General features: G+C 40.2%; 1 protein-coding gene across 5 annotated transcripts in view; it reads left to right on the forward strand.

Moving 5' to 3' along the window:
* Positions 1-11,377: 11,377 nt before the first annotated feature.
* The window catches only part of ELAVL4 (ELAV like RNA binding protein 4), a 75,658-nt gene continuing 64,243 nt past the window's right edge, over positions 11,378-22,792 (forward strand). For 3 of the 5 annotated variants that reach the window (XM_015290956.4, XM_025152754.3, XM_040704501.2), the window contains exon 1: positions 11,827-12,003. In XM_015290956.4, the coding sequence (XP_015146442.1) occupies positions 11,986-12,003 (18 nt within the window). In that variant the 5' untranslated portion in view covers positions 11,827-11,985. Of the gene's footprint in view, positions 11,606-11,826; positions 12,004-12,404; positions 12,487-22,792 lie in introns of those variants that run through there. The other 2 variants (XM_015290954.4, XM_040704503.1) reach the window with 2 other exon arrangements.

Consider the following 22,792-nt stretch of genomic DNA (forward strand, 5'->3'; position numbering starts at 1 on the left):
TATTGAAATCTCAAATATCTTCCAGAAAAATCAATAAAAACTCAATTTTACAATCCTGATAATTTCAGAGTGTTTAAAAAATTGGCAAATTAAAAAAGAAAAAAAAAAGAAAACATTTTTATACATAGAAAAAAGAAGCCAAAAAGGGGCATTACTGGTTTTTCACAAATTGTTTTTAAATGACTGTTAAGGCTGCATAAGAATGGAAAGTTAGAATATTAATGCACAGGTTGTGCATGCATTTCAAGCACCTCACATATGGTGTATGGTACGATAATGTTTTTCAAAGTGGAGATATAAAAATCTAAGTGCAATTGTATAGAAATCATATAGAGCTTTTTTTTTTTTAAATTTTCCCACTGTAGAAAAAGTAGTGCGTGCACTTGAGTACACATCATGCAAGTATTTCAATTTTGTTTGACTTCTGTCAGAGAAAAGGCCATAAGGTTTCAGCTAGAAACAGGCTATCAACGTTGGCTGCGAAGGCAGAGCAGAGGAGGTACAATCCAAATAAAATAAAATATATAACAAATAAATAAATAAATAAAGTCTGGCTTGAGTTTTTAGCCAGGATGTTATGGTCTGGTAGATTCAGACAGAAAATATAATCTGATAAAGAGAGCCAAAATGAAAAATCAAAGCCTAAACTGAGGTAGCAAAATTGAAGTGAATTTTAAATCATGCATACATATTGGAGAAATGTTATAATCTTATTACTGTAAACTCATTCCACTCTTTCCATTCCTCTAGCATTTATTGCTCTCATTAGTTATGTAATACATAAAAGCAGATTGTAAATTTATTGGGTCAGGACAGTGTCTTTAATGTATTCTGAACATGCCTAGTATATCTTAAGATGTTCTATACAAAAATAACATTACCTCTTGGGTTCTACTGTATTATTTCTAAGCATAAGAAAAATTAAAATGCAGCAAGCCTGGAAAGGTCAGAATGTGTCTTCCCTCACTTTGTGCATGACTTCAGTAATAATCAAAAAGTTATTCTGAGATAACTGATATGAGACCTGAGACATCACGATCACCAAAGTTGGATCAATTTGTGCCCATGCAATCAAAGCACTATCTCATTGCACTCCTCAAAATATTTTTTTAATTTTACATTTTATGGATATTTTTGAACTACTGGGCCCTAATGATTGTCCTCAGGGATGTGTATCAGTATTGTGTGATTACACAGTGAAAACCTAAGGAACCCTGTGAGTAGATTACAACCATACTGAGTACAGGTGAGCAATCTGTGACCACAGGATGCCCCTTCCCTGGAGACTTTCAAGGCGAGTCTGAATCAGGCCCTGGGCAGCCTGATCTAGCTGTGGTGTCCCTGTTCATTGCAGGGGAGTTGGACTAAATGACCTTTAAAGGTTCCTTCCAACTCCAAGGATTCTGTGATTCTATGATTTGTTGGAAAGAGGTTGGTTGCCAGCATGAGCTTATGCCTTGCAATTGGTGAGGAAAGGAAAGACCTCCAAGGGAAAGGTTAGGGCCAGACAACTGGGTGCAGAACGGAAAAACAAACATTACCCAAGGAGAGGAGCAAACCCTTATTACTACAAGATCAATTTTTAAAAATTATTTTGGAGAAATTAAGAACCTTCATTTTTAAGTTTCCATTGGAAAGGTTTACACGCTCTGCAAGAAGAGTGCATTTTATCTGGGAAAGGTGAAGGGCTGAGTCAGATCTCTTGGTGTCTGAATGTGTAGATGAGGACAGTTGAGGAACTTTCAAACCTAAGGTGTAATGTATTAAACCCTGGTACCCTGTTGATGTTTCCAGGGAGTTAACAGGATTCTGACAGTCCTGGTAGCTGCTTCAAACTGAAATATATGATCGTGTGATATTTTAATATATTTATTGAAACATATTTAATAAATATTATTTTACGTGGATCTGTATGTATTATTATTTTCCAGACTGTTCCCTATACTTATATTTGCAGACATATTTTAAGCATTGTATCTTAACATTCTATATACTCTGCAATTCTCTTGTATCTTTTAATCATTTTTAGCATCCACAGGAGTAAAATTCTTTTAATGTAGGTACTGTACCTCTGGAAAGATGAGAGAGGTAAAATCAGCCTATGACAGAAGTGAGCACTCATGGGCTTTTTAAAAAAAAAAATATTTTAAATGTATCAAAGCAATGAATTCAAAGGGTGCATGTAGATAGCCTTTGGTAGTTAGGTTGATGTGTGGGCTTCAGATCAGTGAGACTCAGCCATCAAGGTCCTTGCTTGCCTTACGCTTGTTTTCACACTGTACGGTGAACAGCAAGAACAATTATGTTTTGTCAGTTATTCCATCATTTGAAAAGCCCACTCTAGGGCAATGAACTGATCTGGTTTCCCAAGTCTCAGGCTGGATGAGTACGTACGGTCCTGATGTTTGTGGGGGTAAACCTGAGATTTACAGTAAGCAAGGGTGTTTAAAGAGAACTGCTCCATGCAGTGGACCAGAAAGTGATAGAAATGTTGGTAAAATGTCCCAGCATAGCATTGCACTCCTACAGAGCTTTACACAATAGGCAGGATTTAAAACAAACACGAGAATAGATGCTATTTAATTAGGACCTCCACAGAAAAAAAAAACATCTGGTATAATTGGGTGAGGGGAAGTCTTTACTCAGGCAACATTTATTGAGATATAAACAATGTCCAGTTGTAAAAACTAATTAAACAGTGGGGCTAAGGTAACAGAGTTTTGCCTGCACGACTAGGTTATAAGGTTTATAATCCATGCTGTTACAGGACAACAACAAGAATAAATAATTGTCTATCCAAAAAGTCAATTATGGCCTTCTCTTAGAAATAGCATGCTCCGGAGGTCAAATAATACTTTTCTTTAAGTAATATAGTCAGTTCTCTATTGAAGCTTGATTACTGTTCGGTGTTTGTGAGGAAGCTGAAAGCAGCAAAAACAGCCTAATAAATACCACACCCTATTCATACACATCAGTCCACCCATTAGGTGCTCCTTCATGCCCTTTGCTCTCACAGAGCAAATTCTCTGATTTTGAGTCATCTTCCTATGAGGGATACCTGGTTTATGAGAAACTCATATCAATAACCATATAGCATCTCAAAGTTTCCTTTTAAAGAAAATTCATTTACATGTAAGACAGATATTTGTGTGTATATATATAGATGGATAGTTCAGCTAAAGCTAGTTGAATGGCAGGCGCAGACAAGTCCATGTAGCTACAAGTTCACTGACAAATCCATCTCACAGAGGTTCTTCAGAACTTTCGTAAGTGATGGCAGCCAACATTTATCTAAACTCCCCAGTCTGCCTGCAGGTTATTCACAGCAAAGCCCCAAACTGCAACACCATCTCTGGCACTACCTCTCCTTGGCAGCACCACACCTGTTGCTATAGCCAGTTCAAATGCAAACCCTGTAACAAAGTTTTCTTCTTGCTTCTCCTCTTGGTACTGGTGGCATGGTACATCACTGCGCAATGTAGGGAAAAGCACAGGTTTGGAGGCCAGACATAGGCTCCCACTTCAGTGAGCACTTTCCTTGAATGTTACTCTATTAGTGGGGACTGAGAAGTACCATTTGTCATATGCCATGAACAGCTAATAACAAAGTATGTCCCAAAGAGTCCTCTTCCAAACCAATGATGTCCACAAACACTATTAAGACATCTTTTTGGTTTTAATAGCTATTTTGACTCAGAATAGAATCAAGTACATTCACTGTACTGTCCAACTGTTGCCATCAAACAACATGAATTCTGCGAGAAGGATGCATACTGAGCAGCAGTGTGTAAATGCACAGAAACCTTAAATGAGCGAATAGCCTTTAAAAGCACACATAATTTTCTCTCAGACCAAGTATCTGAAGCAATCCAAGTGGAAAAACTAACTTCAACATTTATAAATGTTTTTTAAATCCATAGCCTCTAGCAATGCATTATAATGAACAGTAGATATACAACTGTACTCAAAACCTTAAATGTTTTCACAATAATTTTTACTTTTATTAATTTAATTTGCTGCATTTTAAGTTTGAAAGTAGCAAGGACAATTTCAAAAGAAAACTTCAAAAACAAGATATAACCAGAGACTTTTAGAGGATGAAAGAATACATGCAAGGAGGATCAAGACCCTACAGTGAGATCAGCTATTAGCTAATTAAATATGTGACTAAAATTCATCACTTTAAATAGCAGACGTATTGATGGTAGGCAAACAAATGATAGGGGATTTTTTTTTTTTTTTTTTTTTTTTGTATCTTCAGAGAGAAACATTTATCTTAATAAGATTCTCTATGCCATAATACATGTGGAATAAGTCAATGTCTACTAATTAAAGGACACTGTCAACTTGATTTTCTAAACAGCTAATTAAAATATGTAGTATCTAATAGAGCACTTCTTGCAAAGTATGCTCTGTGTAAAAAATACGTTCCTATAAAAGTTACTTGTTTTTCTATTCCCTTGTGTTTGCTTTTTAATTGGTTTTTCTACAAAGGAGGATCTGCTGAACTAAGGTTCTATTTCTGTATCAAGTTCCATTAATGCACACCCCTGTACTTACGCAGAAACCAAACCATTTGTCAGTCTAAATGCCTATATAAGAAAACAATGACACTAATCCTAAGGGTTGCTGTTGTTGCTGTTTCAGGAATGACAAGGTTTACTCTTCATGGTTGTTGTGGTGTTTTTTTTTGGGGGGGGGGGAGGGTAAATAATCTATATGTTACCTGACAGTGTAGAATTTTCAAAAATAAATGCAATTTTCATATTGATAAGGACTCTTAAGCCTTCATTTTATAGATTAGATTAGTTTCTCAGAATAAGCACGCTTCTCTATTTCTTATTCTGATTCTGTATGTAGCTTTTTCAAGAGAAAGAAGTTGTTGCAGATCTGTCAGCAAGGCTCTGGGAGTAGGAGGATGTTTGGATTTCCGGCATATTGCAACAGAGTTCTTGGCCACGAGCAAAGCTATGTGTGTGAATCTCATTTTATATCCGTTGTTTGCAATACCACATATTTTAAGAGAAATCTGAAAGTCTCTGTACTCCTAATGCTAGATAAGTGATCACAAATCATTCCCTAAAAGAAACTGAGATAGCAAAATAAAGATACCTTTGCATATACTGTGCTGTGAGAGACTGTGGATGAACTGATGCTGTCAAAGAAATAAAGCAAGCCCTGTTGTATTTTAGACAATTCAAGTCTGTATTCAAAGTTCTTAGTTCAAAGCAGCCTATCATTTACAATGCTTGCTTCCTCTTTGCAGATTCAGATTTAACATTTTCTATTGCATTCTTTTTGCCCTTAAACATTATTAGCCAACTAATCTTACTAGTCAAATTCTTAAAACTTATCTAAAACGTGTTTTTGTGGTACAGGAATCTAATACAGGAAATTATGAAACTAGCACTCCCATCATTTACCTTTCTCATTTCTCCCAGCCAATACATAGAAATCATCACCTTTCCAGCCAAGGCATATGCAATGTCCTTGAGAATGCACCAAAGCAGATCCTTCACCAGCTGGAGGGCTCCTTGTGGGAACAGCATTAGGTCCTTCCTACCTCAGGCAGCATGCAACAAGCTCAGGATTTCCAAACGTTTTGTCATCAAGAACGAAGAGGTGATTGTAGCGTGCACTAACAGCTAACACATAACATGTTAACACATTATAAACACACCCTTTCCTATCATGTAAAATGTGCCCTTTTGGAGGTAAGTGCACAGTGTCTCCTGAACTATAGGGAAGTTCAGTGGCTGCCCAAAGAGGTTTTGACAGTGTCTATAAGGACAATGACTTGAAACCAATCCTCCTCATTGTAAATAATTTCAGGAAAAAAAATGACTGTGAGTTGTACTGCCAAGGACTTGGGGCAGATGGAAAATTATTTTTACTCTTCTATAACTGTAGGCATTCTGCAGTGTTACCAGGAGTAAAAACCTGGTTTAGTCATTAACATAATCAGGTATGAATCAAAGAAACCTCAGGAGATGTTTGTGTAGAGAAAGCAGATATTCTTTTCACACAAACAAGCATTTTTCTTATCCTAACTTCATCTTAATGCATATATATCTTTAATAAACAAAACGATTATTTTGAGTTGTATCAGGAAATTTCTATCTTTAATATTGCTCAAACAAAAAATACTAAAATGTTAAAAGCATTTTGTTTTTTTTTTTCTATGCACATCTAACATGTTCATTGCCATAATGCAAGATTGTTAATGCCAAAAAAGTGAAGCAGTGATCTATAATTTTAAAATGCCAGTGATTCCAAGCTGTCACTGATCTTGGAAAATTTCCTCAGTAGCATGTGGAGATCAATAACTGTTTATAGACTTTTCAATCCTGGTTTATATGGAGCATATTATTATGGACTATGTCAAATCTCTTAACTGTGAAGTGGAAGTCTGATTTCACACACAAATCCACCCAAAATCCCATGCTGCTAAGACAAGAAGGATAACCTGGAGACCCATGGGCTAGTCAGCATTTGCTTTTCTCTGGGAAAATAATGGCGCACATCCTTAGATGTAATTTCTGGAGAAGGAGGAAGAGAAAGTGATTATGAACAGTAGCCAGCATGGATTGACCAAGGTATGCCATGCTTGACCAAGTGCACCTGCCTTCCATGATGGAATGGTAAGATGTGCAAAATATGCTGTACCCCAATGCTGTAAAGAAATGAGACATAAAATGTTCACATGAAAAACACGGTCAAATTACATTATTCCATTTAATTAATTCAGATGTACAGGAGCTACTGTTCTCTTAGAATCGTAGGTTTCATCTCTTTAGTTACATCCATACTGTAAACTCCCTGGTAAGCGAGGAGAGTCCTCAACATGACTAATACTACTACAATATAGTCATTTGTTACATGACTGCACAGTCTAAATGTGACAGTATTTAGCAAACTGTAGAAATGCATACTGGAAATGAAACATACATTTTCTTCCTAATTCCTTTAATAAGAGTGTGTAAACATGTTAAATTGTGCAGTTTCATATCCAATGTCTGATTTCTAGTATTACCAAAGACTTCCTTAAGGTATTTAAGCACTCTGTGCTGTGTTATCGTGAATTAAAAAGACAAGCTATGAAAAAAGCTTACATACAAAATGAAAGTGGCCACTCCAATTCTCTAACTCTTGCCCAATTAAAGCGGTAGGAAATGTGAGTTCTAAAATATGATAAATATACAGAATTAGTAAGCATGGAAAAATCTAGAAGTTCTTTTTGGTATATGTTGGTGGCTTTGCCACAAACTAAAGCCAAAGGCTAACTTCTTTTAATCACATGAGAATACCACACTCAACTTCCAGTATTGGAATGGAATCCAATGGAATGGATTGGAATCCACCATGTATATCAGTAGAGGAAGCAGTATGAACCTATCCAAATAAGAAAAAAAATAACATTAAGAGGCCAGGAAGGTAATAAATAGATAATTCATATTTGTTCTTTGTCCTCATTTGGTTGCGTTGTTGTTTTTTCTACTTCAGGCTGTGTAAACCACAAAAAGTAGCAAGAGAAGGTAAAGACTTGTCAAAATACAGTTCAAAAAGAAGGAAAGACATTTAAATCGGTATATAAAAAACGAACAATTATGTTACACTGGTTGTTGAAGGCAGAGTGAATATGAAGTCACGTGGCTCCGAGGCCTGATCTTTTAAGCCGCTCCTAATTAAATGCATCTTTCCTCCTACTGCATGCTAAGAGTCTTCCAGGTTACTGGCTGTATTAAGTGAAAATTAGATGCTTATTCAATGTACCTGTATGGATGTTGCAAAGTTGATTGAAAAAAAAGATAATGTGTGAAGTCTGTGTTAAAAAAGAACATTGCTGATTCATTCTAATGTGCTTAGAAGTTCCTGAACTCCTATGCTTCATCAGTACCTCGTAGTATAGGTCAAAATCCTTAGCAGATAAATGCTTAATCCAAGATAAATCGTAATAAATCCAAATGAGATTAGACCTGTACTGGAATATTCAGTGAATGGTGCAAAAACACATTTGTGTGACTGTGATAAATCAGTTGGACTCACTGACTAAATTATGTGAAGAACTTCAGAGAAGGTGCAGTAACAGTCAAAAGAAAAGCAGGAATTTACTGATAAATGACACCTGGGGGGTAGTGTGGAGAGTTCTTAACCAACCTCACTTCGTAACTCTATTCTTCTGATCAGCTAAAGGACTGATCAGAGACGAGTCTTCATGGTTTAAATCAGTGCTGTGATAAAGTCACCTGCTTTCCAAAAAAAATGTTTTATTTATTTCTTCCTCCCAACTCCTACTATTCCGAATCTAAGGAAAACCAGCAAGAGCCTTAAGGCTAATCTTCAGTGGGATCCACTGTCATTTTCATCCCCTCTCTATACAGTAGCTTACGATGACTGGATGTCATGGTCAGTATTTATAGTGAGCAACATCTCTGCATATTTTCAAAAATCAGGAAGACATTTAACTAAATCTTATAGTGCTATGATGGGCTAAATGCATTATGGTTAGAGCTGGACAAGAAGATTAATAAAAAAATAGTTTCCCTCTAAAATTTGAAATTGGTATGGAAGCCTAGAATCCTTATTTAGCTGGAAGAATTTTCAGCCATCTTGCTTGTGACACAAGTACAACCTCTTAGCCTTCCTATTATAAACAAAATGATGCTGTCCTGAAGCTGCAGACCCAAAGCCACATTTTTACAAGCCTTTTCTTATGTAATAATAAAACATCCAACAAATTCTGTTCTATAATACCATGTTGCCTTACATTCAATATCTAATTATAATTTAAAGAAACACTACTCAATACATTGTAACATGATCTAAATGAAAATTCTGAATGAATCTGGCCATAGAGTTTATTAGCAGTCCTGATCATACTCACTGTTAGAGCATTGGTTGCATGGGAGTTTTGACTTTGTGAAGAATCAAAGTTTGTATCTGATGTCCTTCAAGCCTTTTATGTGTTTATAGCTCTTATAGTCAGTTGCAAAGATAAGCTTTGTAATGGGTTTCTACGCTTAGCTTGAAAATTGTACTCTCCCTCTATTGCATAAAACACATAAATACTTACTTCTGACAACATTTGGTATTTACTCAAAAAAGTGGTGTGCATTAACAATACATTGATTTAGAGTGTTATACTCTGAATAGGAGATTTCAACATCGTGCTAATATAGCCCTGTGAAGCTATTAGGTTTTGTCACCAACATTAGTATTTCTTATTCATCGTAAAGTAATACAATCAAACTGTGATGATTTCAGCAGTGAACCAGGTAAGCCACTTCTCATTAGCAAATCACGCCCCCTCCATTCAGCCCAGGTTCCTAAACTTCTATGGAGCCTATTGTTGGGTGCTCAGATTAGACAAAGAAATGGGGCGGACTGTGGGAGGAGTAATATGAATTAGATGCTCAGGTAGAGACAGATGTGCGTAGACAAAGCAACACAGGTGCTTTCCTAATTCCTGTGTAGAATGAGCCCTCACATCCTTTGAGTTGAGACTTCAGAGCATTTTCATTGCCTACCATAGGACCATTTTTCTGAAGGAGAAACGTAAGTTCTTATTTTAGAAGGTGTTTTTGTTGGTGGTTTTGATATGTAACTAAGAAATGAAGCGACATGAAAATGAACTAAGTCTACTCTACGTATTACATAGCTAAAAATATATATTAGCGCTATTCATTTGTAAGAAACATATTGATAACAATCCACATTTCTTCATATTTGAACAGACCTACTTAGATTTGTGTTTTTTAGAATAACAGTTTCAGTCTGTACTCTGAAGATTACAGAAGACCTTCTTAGCACTATTTACTGTTACAGTTTTAAAAGACAGTTAGGAATGTCATATGAATCCAGGCTCGTATCAACAAGCAAATATCACATAAGGATCATTAACAGTGCGATGCAGACCTTTTCCTACGCTTGTGGAGATATATTTGCATTGTAACCAATATTAAGTATAGTTTTTTAAGTAGTTTTTTCAATAATCTAAGATATCATTGGAAACAACTGAAATATGGAAAAATGCAGATTCAATATACTGTACATTAAAAAAAAAACAACAACAAAACAACCCACCACATCTTTCTAAAAGATGTCATTTACTTTAGGTATACAGGACTTCAGAATGAAATGGTTTTAGAAAAGCTGTGGTCTCATTAGGTGATATATTTTAATGGACTATGTCCTTTTTGACTTGTTTGAAACTGGACTTCTCAATTTTTAAGAATATCAATACCACTTCGAAAGATGGCTTTAGAGGCTGAGCCAGGAAAGATCTCCTTAATTCTGTCAAAATAAACCAAAAGAAAAGGTGTGGAGTATCTACAAGTACAGCAACACAACTTAGGTTTGGAGAGAAGTATTTTGCTATCAGCGTATCACTTAGGGTTCTGAGATTTTTCATATACTAAGACTGTTAGAATGCACTAAAAAAAAAATCAAACTTGTTTCCATAAAAAAAAATCTTAATTTAGCTCTGTCTACTTTTCTGATAATTGCATTTCATAACCTCATTTTTTAGAATAATTTGTTTCACGGGATGCCTGCACAGACAATATCACAGGTCTTTTCTGTATGTTCTAGTTTGTCTCTAAAATGAGGATTTTGACCAAACTAATAGACAGATGAAGCCAAACAAACAAATTGCTGCTATGCTAATTTCTGAAACAGATGGATCTGATCCAGTATTTGCTAGCAAATGCAATTCATTGTCAATCTGACACAGAATCATGTATGTCTTTCTGTCATTCTGTTATGTATAGCATATAGGGAAAAATCTGGACGAGGATACCCCGCCCACAGCTAAATTTATACACAAAGAACTGAAATCAAAGTCCACAAACAAGTACAAATTCTGCCATCCTTAGTGGAAGCAGAGATTAGACCCCTGTTTTGAAGTCCCAGGTACAGATCTTCAAAAGCCCTGAGATGTTAGGGCTACAGTCCTCCCTCGCTGCATGGTAGAAATACCCTTGAAATTAATGCAGGTCGCATTCAGGCTTGCAGCACGAGCGTACCAGACAAACCACACTATAAACTTCTAGTTTTCCAGGGATATTTTATTTAAATAGCTGCGGCTTTATTACCCCTAATCGAGCTCCAGAGAAAAAGTCACTAAAAAAGCTTACGGTTTGCAGCCAGCCCCCTGCCCAGGCCAGGCAGTCAGCCCGCACCCTGCTCAGCTTCCCCAGGCGGTCTGTCTCTGCTGTTGGTGCATCTTTGGCTAAATTTAGCCTAATGTTAAGAATGACCTACACAGCAAGGAAATAAACTGTTTGAAAAAATATAGGACAAAGCTTATGTTTAAGGGAAAGCTTCCCACAATGTTCTATTTGTGGCACACGATCATACATTTGTGTCACATCATCTTATCCGTTCCTTGAGCATTGATTGAAAAAGAGGCTTTTTAACCTGCTCAAAATTCTTCTTTGTACATCTTTATCGGAGGAGGTCACTGGCGGCACGGAAGCACCCCCAGGCAGGGGGTCTGCACGCACTGCGTCCCACCGGCTGCCTTTCATTTATTTCCAGCTCCACTCCGCGAGGCACCTGGATGCGTCGCGGCCCCGGGAGGGAGCAAAGCCTGCAGACCCGCTGGGTACGTTACCCCGGCTCGGTTCTTCCCCTCACGCACCCACCTCCGGGCTCACCCCGCCCGGGGCTCACCGAGCCACGCGGGCTTCCCTCCCCACCCCGGCCTCCCCTACGGCTCCCCCGGCTGCAGCCGCCGCCGAACGCGGAGCAGACTCCCCGCAGCGCCTGCCGAGATAAAAGGCCCAGCCCCGCTCCCCCTAGCCCTAATCTGCTGGGCGCTGCCGCCGACAAGATGGCGGCGCCGCTTCACGTCGCTGCGTAGCGCCGCGTCCCGCCCCGCTTTGCAGCGCGGGAGACCCCGCAGCCGCCACGTGCCGCCGGAGCCACCGTCGCGCGTGCTGCTCGGGCCGCCGAGTCCGCGCGTCCTGCAACCCGCGGCGGAAGATGCGCGTGCACCGTGCGGTGAGGCACGGGATGAGGGGGCTGCGGGGGGGGGGGGGGCGCGTTGCGTGAGGGGAGCACTGAATGGGGGGAGTATAGAGTGGGGGGGATTCCACGGGGTTTGCGGGGAGGCTCATAAGAGACGGCTGAGAAATGGATTCGGGGAGTTTTCTGGTCTTTGCTTTGCGGGGTGGGGGGAGGTGGGAGAAGGCTGCAATTAGTTAAGGTCTTGCAGCAGGTCGCTTCGTGCTCGGCAGCGTTGCTTATTGCGATATTGCATGTAAACGGGGCGGGGGGGGGGGGGGACGAGTGAACTTTTCGAGCGTTTCAGTTTCGGTGTAGTGAGGTTAGCGCGAGTAATGCGTTTGTAAGTAGCCGCCAATTAGCGCGTGCTGCCCCAGCACGTGCCGCGGTACCACAGGTGCGGTGAGGCTGTTGTGTGCCCACACCTGTCTGCGTGTGGCTGCGAAACAAAGACCCGCGAGAGCCGTTAGGATCTTTAAAGTAAGCTTTTTAAGCCATTCCCATTCATTTATTTGTTTAAAATATCTGCGGGGCTACAGGGAGCGGCTCGGCGGGTGTGGAACTGCACGGGCAGTCAGTGTGACTTTGTCACCTGTGCTAAGGGATGTGGTGGGAATGCTGAAGCAGTGAGAAGTACATTGGATTTGTACATCAGGTAGCGTTTGGAGGTGTAAAGTGTTGTGATACTTTATTTGTTGTTGATATTTGGAGTTGCTTTAGGGGAAAGCAAGAAAAGAAGTCATAGCAAATGAATTCAGTTAATGCTTGGAAAAAAGAGACTGATGAGGATGTGAGGCTCATGGCTGTGCAGGTGATAAGGCCTTCGTGGTGCCGAAATGAGCCTTCTCCTCTGCCATTGGAATGAGGAGTGGCAGCAGGCGGCCGTGGGCTGGGCTGTGAAAATGGAGGCCCAGGGCTGTGTGTGAGGAAGCTGGCGGTGTGTGCAGCCCCACCTGGGAGGGCTGTAAGCACCGTTAGCATCCCGCAGCCGTGTGCACGGCGTCTGCCAACAAAACGGGCCCAGGGAGGGCACTGCACGTGACTTCCATTGGCCCGTCCATTCCTATTGTGTGTTAGATGTCTTAAAAGCGTTTCAAAAAGTAGGATTTTGGCACAGGAAGAACTTTAAAAGATAGTTTTTTCTCAGCTGCACTGGCCTTGATAGGGTGATGGGTTCATTTCTCCCCTGCTCTGGGGAGACATGGAGGCTGTTAGTTGTAAATCACTTTGGTGTTGGCGTTCTGGCATTTTGTGTGGTAATTCCTTTTTTTTCTTTTTTTTAACCTTTTTTCCTCTTAGGCGGACTTGAGATTATTATAGTTATTTGCTATATTAAAGTTTAATTTTCTGGAAATAGGTATGTAACAAATAAGTTCTTAAATAACTTCTTGGCTCATTTCTGCCAGCATTAACTACCTGGTAGTGATCAGATTGGCCCGGTACCATTTTGAAGAATTGGTGTAGTAATCCAAGTGGATATATTTCTATGGAAGGGTACTATATGAGAAAAGAAGTAGCATCTTAATGTCAGATTATTATTATCTCTAAGTTCTTTTTTTTTTTTTTATTTTTTTGCCTTAAGGGAAGTTCTTACCTACCAGAAAAATATGTGGAAATTGCATCTTCTTTTTGCATTGGTCAGGCAGCCTGGATACAGGAGCAGGTGGAGTGCAGTGGCCCTAATGTGGCCATGCATCAGGACCTGCTTCTGCGATCTCTGGATTTGTTCAGAGTGAATAGGGGGAGTGCACCATAATTAGAATTCTGGCCTTGTGAGAATAATACTGTCCTACACAGGAAAGAGTGCCTCCGACTAATTACAAAACAGGCCTGCTGTGCGAAGTTGAGTTTCTGTGGTGTATTCTTCAGTTTTGCTCAGTTTTGGGAGAATTTGGCTGGGAGGATCTTGCATCAGAAAACAGGGAAGTACAAACAAGATCAGGATTAAACGGCAGGCTGTAAAATCGTGCCTAAACTGCGTAACAGTGACAAAATAATTGCGATCACTTACAATTAGCCTGTTTAGTTTGCAGTACCAATTCAGATTTTTCTAAGGAAGTATATACGCTTGTGTTTTTTAATTAGCTCTCCTTGATTTTTCTTGCATATCTTAATTAAAAGTTTGGTGGTTGTTGTTAATTATGATGTACTTGTTTAGCTTTTTGTTTAGTCTTTGTTCTGTTTATGAATGCTGCCTTCGAACAGCATTGCTCTTACTCAAACATCTTGCCTGATCGTTTTCCTCTGGGGTTACAGAAATGATAATCAGCCTTATGCTTGTGCTGTTTCCAGGTGCCAGCCAGAGACTCTTTGGAAACGACAGCTCAACAAACAGGCATTCGTGCTCTGCCCTGACCGAGCACTGCTTGTCGGGGACCCAGTTTTAAAGCATTAAGTGCTGGTCACTGGCCTGACCTGCTGGTGGGACTTGGTGTGTCCCTTTGCTTGCAGTTGCAGTTTTGATGCTTCCTTTGTTTGGTTTTGGTGTGGAAAGAGATTTTACAGTGGAGGATCTAAGTGTGTGTTATGCTTCCTGTAGCCCTTTGTATTCTAGCAGTTTGTGTCCCCAAACTGTAGTAACTATAGCATAGAAGCACAGAAAACTCCTAACCTCCTGCAAAATGGAATAGCACATAAATATTACAGTATATTACTAGATTCAAAAAGCAATTGACTTGTGAACGGGGCTTGATGAAACATTTTATTCACAATGTCTTTTCATTATTTATTCAGGTAATTGATGCAATGTTTGAAGTCCCCAAAGTGCACAGATGCTTCTGCAATTTCAATGACGTAGTAAACTATTTTTCAAGAAAAAAATGCTTGTATATCCTCACAATAGAGGAAAATATGCAGCCTTTGTTCTTGTAATTATATGAAGTTAATGCATGGGAGGGTGAGTTTGGGATTTCCATAAATTAAGGGGTTTTTCTCCCTTTTCAACAGTTGGTTTTAGTGCTGGAAAAGGTAAACATAGCTTCTATGTAATTTTTCTAAGAATTCAGTAAAAAATAATAGCTCCGATAATCCCCTACCTCCTCCTGATTGTCAAAAGTAATAATAACAAATGGTACTGGTGAAACTACACTGATACTTCTCCAGTTCAAGAATACAATGAACAGATGCCTTGTATTCCCGTCCACTTCAGCATGTTTACTGTGCCTAGGTCATATTCTTGTTTTCGTGTTTCTAAGTGCTCCTATAGCTGCTTCCTTCTAAATGCAGTCAGCTGCTCCCTGATTTGGTTTACGTGCTCTTAGTGTCTCCCTCGGGTTCTCTCCATTCACCCGTCTTTCACAACAGACTCTGCAAGCTTTGTTAATCAGCTCATCCATTTGCATTAGAACAATTTTCTTTTCCAGTGCAAGAAAAATTGTTTGCACCCCTCAATGCTTGCTGTCATTCCTTAGTTTGAAGCAAATCTGTCCCTGTGTCTAAGTTTATTATTAAATTTATCATTTGCTGTACTCACAGCTAATGTTGTGGCGTTGTTTTTGTGTGTGTCCACCTATGTTATCTGGCCCCTTGCCTGCCTTTTAAAAAAGGAGAAAAATCTTTCTTCTTGATTGATTTCTTCCACTTGGTTCCTTTCATCTTCTTCACTGACTGGTAGTTTTGTCACTTCTGGGATTTCATGCACTATTTCCAACACAGTTGACTTTATTTGAACCGTTGTCCTCCATACTTCCTTGCAATGTATAGCTAGAATCCTTGCATCTTGTTATTCAAGCTTGCCTTTATTTCTAGTTTTCAGCTAGGTGCGCTGGCCTGCTATAAAACAAATATAGCTGCTGATGCTTTCTTGTGGGTAATACATAAATACTGGATCTTAATCTTCCCTGCAAGCCTGTATCCTTCTCGTGTTTATTTGTGCTTAAGAAGGTACAATTGAAAATTTGTACTAAGTGTTTTCACACCCCACTTTGTGCACTTTGACATCCTTGCTAGTTGCAGCAGCCCATGTGAGGTGACCTTTGGCTGAGCTTTTGCTCACTGCTTATGCAGAACCCCAATTCTCCAAGGTATATCAAAACTGTTATAATTTAGTAGGAACACTGTTATTGGAGAGGCTTCCTACATACAAAAGAAGGTCTGGCACCTTTGGGGCAAGAAAGGCTTGCCCATCTCCTGTGCACATTGCCCTCTAAGACCTCAAAACCTCATTCTTCTAGGCATGTTCTTTGACTAGCTGCAGAATGCCAGAGTACACTGTTTTATGTCTAGCTGTAGATTACGGAAGATTTACTCACCTTATGCATGCTATTTTATGGAAGTAATAATATCCCCAGCTTACCTGCTTCAGTTTGTCAAGGAATATTGCAAGCTGGCCTGTGCCTGGGTGCTCCCAGTTTCCTGGGGGGTCTGCAGAGCACTTGGTTCTAGCTGCTTTGGGTGTGTAGGGCATGGTTGTCCCAAATCATGTTATGGCGCAGTGTAGAACTGAGTACTAGTGGCACTGCTAGAGGTTGTTGCTGTTTCTAGATTGGAGGTTAGCAAGCTTATATTACAGAGGTGTTTTTATGAGCCTGGTCATGTACTTGAGACTCCTGTTTCCAAATCTGTCACTTGTCAGTAACTTATAATCATTCCTCATTCAAGTGTATGTGTCTTCAAACAGCTTTTGTTGGTGATTTATTTTTTTTTAATCCTAGTTTTCTAAGAACAGTCCTTACTCTACCTTGCTTATTTATTGGTCCTGTGTTCTGTGCTTGATGGCTTTCTAGCCCCTTGGCCTGTCTGGTGTGAATGACAGAAAGGTAGGAGTTTCAAAGATGCTAAACTGCTACCAGCTTTGTGAAATTTCTTGACCAGTAAAACAGGTTCTGGAAGAGTTAAGTTCCTTGAAAAAACAAAATCTGAACTTGCAGTTTCACTTGCTGCTGGGTTGTCCTCACTGTTTTGTTGTCCTTCAGTGTGTGTCTGGGAAGGCTGTTCCTGCAGTGATGGGTCACCCAAGCGGTTTGGTTTGAGTCCCGAGGAGGACTTGCATGCAGGTGGGAAGAACCTGCAGGAGAGCCTGCTGTGCAGTTTGTGGTAGCTTGTCCTTGTAGGTAGATGTGCGATACTGAGGAAGGAGCAAGAAGATGAAAAGCAACAAATGCTGTACACTTGTGTGGTTCTGTGTCATGCTGGGTACTTTCCAGTCCATCAGCTAACTTGCGGTGGTTGTGAATAATGTCAGGGGGCCTATTTCACACAGCCTTTCAAGTGTCTCTTATTTTTAAGTCAGAGTCCTGTGATGTCTTAACACTAACAGGGCAGCCAAATTTCCCACCTTACCACCAGGACTATAGGGAAAGTAGTTGCTACAGTGCATTTCCCACAGCTGGCGGTGTGACCTGAGGAGTGTGAAGCTTGCTTGCTAGCCCAGACATCTTCTTCCAGTAGAGGAAAGGAAGCTACTGATGCCAGGCTTCTCTCTTGTCCTCTGCTGGTATGTGGGGGAAGATATTAAGGTCAGCCCCAGGCTCTGTGTGCTGTGACAGCGTAGGTTGTTCCCTTTACACAGATGGTCTAGCTAATGAGTACATTGCTGAGTAGAGTTCTGAATCAGGGTTATTAGCACCCAGAACTAACTACCCTTTATGAAACAGGAGTTTAAAGAAATCATCTGTAATAATGGGATGCTGCAGTGTAGCACAGGCATGTACTTCTTGTCTCTGTGTGTGCATCTTGCTTATCTTACCCTTTAGGTGTTCACGATGATATCAGAAATACCAGCCATACCTTCTGAAAGGTGTTCCCAGAGGTCATAGCTTTTCCTGTCCCCTCTTGAGACAAAGAGGACTCCTCAAGGAGTGAGGCAGGGGAGGCCTGGAAGCTGCAGCCTGATCTGAAGCTTTTCTTGCTTGCTTCTCTGAACCTAATGCTGCTCTCTGCAGATCATTCATTTGGAAACCTGGCTGAAATTTTGCCAGGTTGTGTTGCTTATTTAGGATTGAATGATGCTTTGGGGATCCTCTGGTGGTATGGGACTGCCATTGAGTGACATGCTGCTTCCTCCTTCTGTTAACCTGTCAATGTGGTACTCTGTGGTCACCTGTTAACGGAATGGTTAAACTGAGTTTGTGGACAGGATAGGAAAGTGCTGATGAGCGAATTAGGCTGCAGAGCATCTGGCCTGTCTGTCTTAATCTGTACCTTACAAGCAATCTCTTGTGTAGGAACTGAAGTTTTTCTGGGATCTGAATAAAGCAGAACCTTCATTATGCTTGCAGTATTTTTAAAACTATTCCTGTCAGTCTTGTGCAAGCACTTGGAGCAGGATGTTAGTGTTTACTTTCTTACATGTTGTCTTCAACAACATTTTTAGTATCTTTTTATTTTGGTTCGTGTAGGTGATGTGATGTATCTGTCAGATGCTTTTCCTTCATTCATTACTTAAAAGCTTAGGAAACATGCAATAGTGTCTAGTTCTGACAGATTCTTCTAATAAATTACTGTTATGATCTTATGATACAATGAAAAGGTTGGCCCTGCTTTCCACAGGGAAAAGCGGGTGATGGGATTCCAGAGTTTGTTGCTTTGGTAAGTTTTGAGTCTGTCAGCAATGTGTGCAGTGTATGATCCCCATCATGGGTGTTTCCATAGCCTGTGGCATTATGGCAGTGTATGTGGAGTGTCCTGATGGTGAAGACTGGAGTTGTGAATTGATGTCAGTGGGAAAAGATTTGTACCTCAAGCAATCTGGGTGTGAGGAGACGCGCAGCATTCTGTGCTGGTAGCGTTGAAGCCTTTGTGCCATAGCCAGTGGTAGATGGAAGGTGACAAAGGCAGGAGTAAATCTCATTTGGCATGGTTTAGCAGAGGAAATGTGTTCTTTGCTCACTAGGTGTAGGTTACTCAAGCTCTCTTGAAATATTTTCCAAGAGGTTGCTTGCTTTCTTGATACGTGCTACTGTTGGCACTGGGACTATGGAAAATGGTAAAAATAAGAACCTGATTCGGTAAGTTTAAACTTCTTTCATTGTTCAATGTTAGAAGAACAATTAAGTTTTATTTGAGCAGAGCAGGGTGTCCCTAGATGGAGGTTACAATGCATCCAGTGATACTACTAAAAGAAATATTGTTGCACTGGGGGATCCTTATAAAATATCAGGAAAACTGCTTGGAAGCTTATAAATCTGTTCAAACAGTGGAGTGAAGTACTCTTAAATTGCAGGGAGATGGCCTGTAGCTGGGTAGCTTTTCGTAGCAGCTGTTTTGATGCAATTTGTTGCTGTCCTGTTAGTTATAAATTGGATGAGTTGGAACCCTTTTCTTGGGGCTTCCCTGGAAATCCAAGCACTGTGGATGTATTACTTAGGAATTGTAACCCAAGTCATTTTGTTAGCAAGTTAAACCTTTAGACAAGTTTTTATTGCTACAAATGAATTTGGAATAGGTTTCCTTTTTAAAATAGTGTTAAATGTCCACTGATTAAGGCAGATGAAGAACAAAGGAAGTATTTGCAAGGATATGTCTGATAGTGCAAGAAGTAATGAAAGTAATAAATGCACTTGCAAGTTTGCAAGAGTTAGGTAGGAAAAACTGAAGTCTTTCAAACCAGTGAGAGTCATCCAGATCCTAAGACATGAGCAGTGTAAATCCTGAGGAGAAAGGGCCCCTTGTGATTTTTCCTCTGTTCTTGTAGTTGCCTTTCTCTAACCCCTTCCTGTTTGTGTCTCAGTATGGAGAGTTCAGAATCATTGCTGGTCCATCCTGAAATACTGTGCCTGCTTTATTTCTCCTCCACCTTTTAGCTTCTCTGTACCTTACTGTTGTTACTGTTATAAAATTGTCACTTCTGGAATCTAGATTGCACAATAAAGAGGTATGAGTCATGTTCATGAGGGAGCCATTTGTCCCTGAGTTGGGGCTTGGAGTATCCTTCAAGCAGATTTTTAACCCTTACTCGTCTGTCTATAAAATGAAAGGAATAAAAAATAGGTGTAGTTGAGAAGCTTCACGTGGAGATGCTTGTAAGAACGACTGTAAGCTCTGGGACATGAGAAAAGCTTGATTTATTAGTTCAGCCACTTCAAATTTGTTTTTGCCTTTTAGTACCTTGGGTTTGGGTAGCATGGCCATTACTGCAGGTGCATGATAAGGCTGACCCAGCTGGAACTGAGACTTTTTAAAAGTGAAATGTTAAGACTGGTTTATGTTCTGCCTACTACTACTAAAACGCTCCAAGAGCCAGCAGTTCTAATAAGAAAATGGGACAACTAATAACAATTTGTATTGTTTCTGTCTTTTTTTTGTATCTTCCCTGGCTCTATATCCTTCCTGTGTAATTGCAGGTTGAAGGAGATGTAACCCTTCTGCACTCTACTTGCTGGTCTCCTTTGATTCCTGTTACACATCTCTTCTGTTCCCCTATCAACCATCTCACATCTTCCTCAGATCTTCTGATCACTGTCTCAAAGCTTGGAAACGTCACCTGACTAATCCCCCTTTCAGGTTTTTAGCTTTGTTCTTATTGATATTATTTGGCTTGAGTGCAAGATGTGTAGAATGCTGTATTACAGAAGAGTCTAAACCAAACCCAGCAGCCTCTCTAAAATGAGGCATTGCTTGTTGAAGGGATCTGCTTCCACTTCTATGAGGGTTTTTGTGCTCATGCATAGGCACATTAAAAATGGCTGAACTCTTGTAAATCTCCCTGGCAAGTCTAGACTTCTTCAGTGTCTAAGTCCTTTCATTATTTACAAGTAAATACATTTTAAAAATGCAGTCATAAATCTTTGAAAACTTCTTCGTTTGTGCTTGGTTGAAACTTCGCAAACTTTATTATGCAAAACTGACAGCAGGTAGAGATGTTTACCCTCTCTTTGTAGGAAGGGTTGAATTCTGCTCACAGTGATGGCAAAGCAAGCTGCAGATTTCATGATGGCTGCTGTTGAATCCAAGTTTGAAAATCCATAAATTTAAAAGAAGGAAACCAAGCTGTAGAGAAAGTGTGGAATTGTGTATTTCTGAAGCAAAAGTAAAGCAACCAGAGAGGGAGGAAAGAATTGGCTTTCTCTTATTAACGTGTCTTCCTAGAATATATTCTGCCTCTTACTTTAGCACGGTGCATCTGGGTTCTTTAGAAGGCGTTGATTTTTGGCCAGGGAAGAGCACCATGACCAAGGGATGCTGTGGTCTCCCAGGTGTCTGTCTGCTGAGAGTTGGAGTGGAGCTGTGATGCCCATACCAGCTGTGGGAAGTGTAGGTCAGGTGCTGCTCCTGTGTGTCCCAGCCCTCCTGGCCCTTAGTGGGGCTGTCTGCCTCCTCAGGAGCCCTGTGCAGCTGGTGTGGGATGAGCTTCCTGGCCTGTCACCAGATTCTTAGATGTGTGCTTATTCACTGCCCTACATGCATGTCCAAATCTGAGTGCATTGCTGAGGCTCTGCTCGTGATCAGAGCTATTTACATCTACTCATTTTGTTACCTCTGTGCTCTCCGTGCCCTTGGGAGCTTTGTTCCAGTCTCCCAGCTTTCACACATAAGTATCCACAGAGGGATTTGCAAATATACCCGTCTGTGGAAAATTGGTGTATGATACTTAGAGCAGCAATGCAGCATCCAAATTACACATCTCATAAGGCATGGAAAAAAAAAGTGGGCAAGCAACATTAAATAGCATATTTGTTCAAAAGCAGCTGAGTTATGATTTCTTTGGGAGGTTTATGTATCAAATTCCACATTTAGACCTGTATGTATGTAGGAGGGCTTTTTTTTTTACCTGTTTTTTTACATCTCTTGTCTTTTTACTCCTGGCACTTTTGAGGAGCTAGATCCCAAATTCCTCTTGGATTTGTCATTCTTGATGCCAGTTAAAAAAGGTGACAGGGTTTCCATGGCATGTTTAGTCTCCTTACATTGGGGGCAGCCTCAGCACATGGGCAGCATGTTGCATCAGCCTAGGGTTTGTTCATTTGCTGGTGGGTCCACTCACTACAGGGACAGAACAGGTGGCAGTGATGGGCTCTTGTCCTTGTGAGATGCTCATCAAATCAAAGAGGGGAACAAAAGCTCCAAACCACAGCAGTTGTCTTGTTTCAGCTACTGTCTCCTCAAAAACTGTTCCAGCTGTGCATCATCACTATTATTCTTATACATTTCTATAGTGAGATGTTTGAGGAAAAGAATTAATTTTAACATGTAATAAGTTCACTAACCTCAAAGAGCAATTGCTTAAAAAGCATTGCAGTGCCTTGATTTCCACAAGGTGGCTGGTGAGGTGTTTTATTTTGCTGGGTTTTTAATACTACTTAGTTAAAAAAAAAAAGCTTGTTTATATACACGCCAGATAGTAAGCTGTTCAAGTAGCAGTAACCTCTGCTCTGCTGTATCCCAACTCCTGTACCTATTAAGAGTGATCTGTTGGACTGGTTTTTTTGGTTGTTGTTTTGTTCTGTTCTCTTTGCTGAAGTCTGATTTGCAGTGAGGTGCCATGGGCTCTTTGGCCCTGGCTTTTTCTGTTTGGTTTCACGACTTCCAGCATCCCTGAATTTCCTGGGCAGCTTCTCACATTTTCTTGTCATTTTGTGGATGGTTTTAAGAGGTGAACTACTTTCTTTGTGTACGTTAATAAGTTGCTGTGCCCTGATATGTTCCCTTTGTCTTCTAATGCTTTTTTTAAGCTAGACTCATGCAGTGAGTTTGCCAATGTTGTAAGTGGTGGATGAATTCTTAATTTACTGTGAGATCTGCTGATGAAAAGGCTGTGTGAGCTCACTGTTGTTAAAGATAGTGTTGATGTGATAGCTTGAAGGGGAGACTTTCTGCAGAGGTTCTTGAATTACTGCGTAGGGCAAAC

The sequence above is a fragment of the Gallus gallus genome, chromosome 8 (assembly GCF_016699485.2).
Source record: "Gallus gallus isolate bGalGal1 chromosome 8, bGalGal1.mat.broiler.GRCg7b, whole genome shotgun sequence".
In the NCBI taxonomy this organism is placed as follows: domain Eukaryota; kingdom Metazoa; phylum Chordata; class Aves; order Galliformes; family Phasianidae; genus Gallus; species Gallus gallus.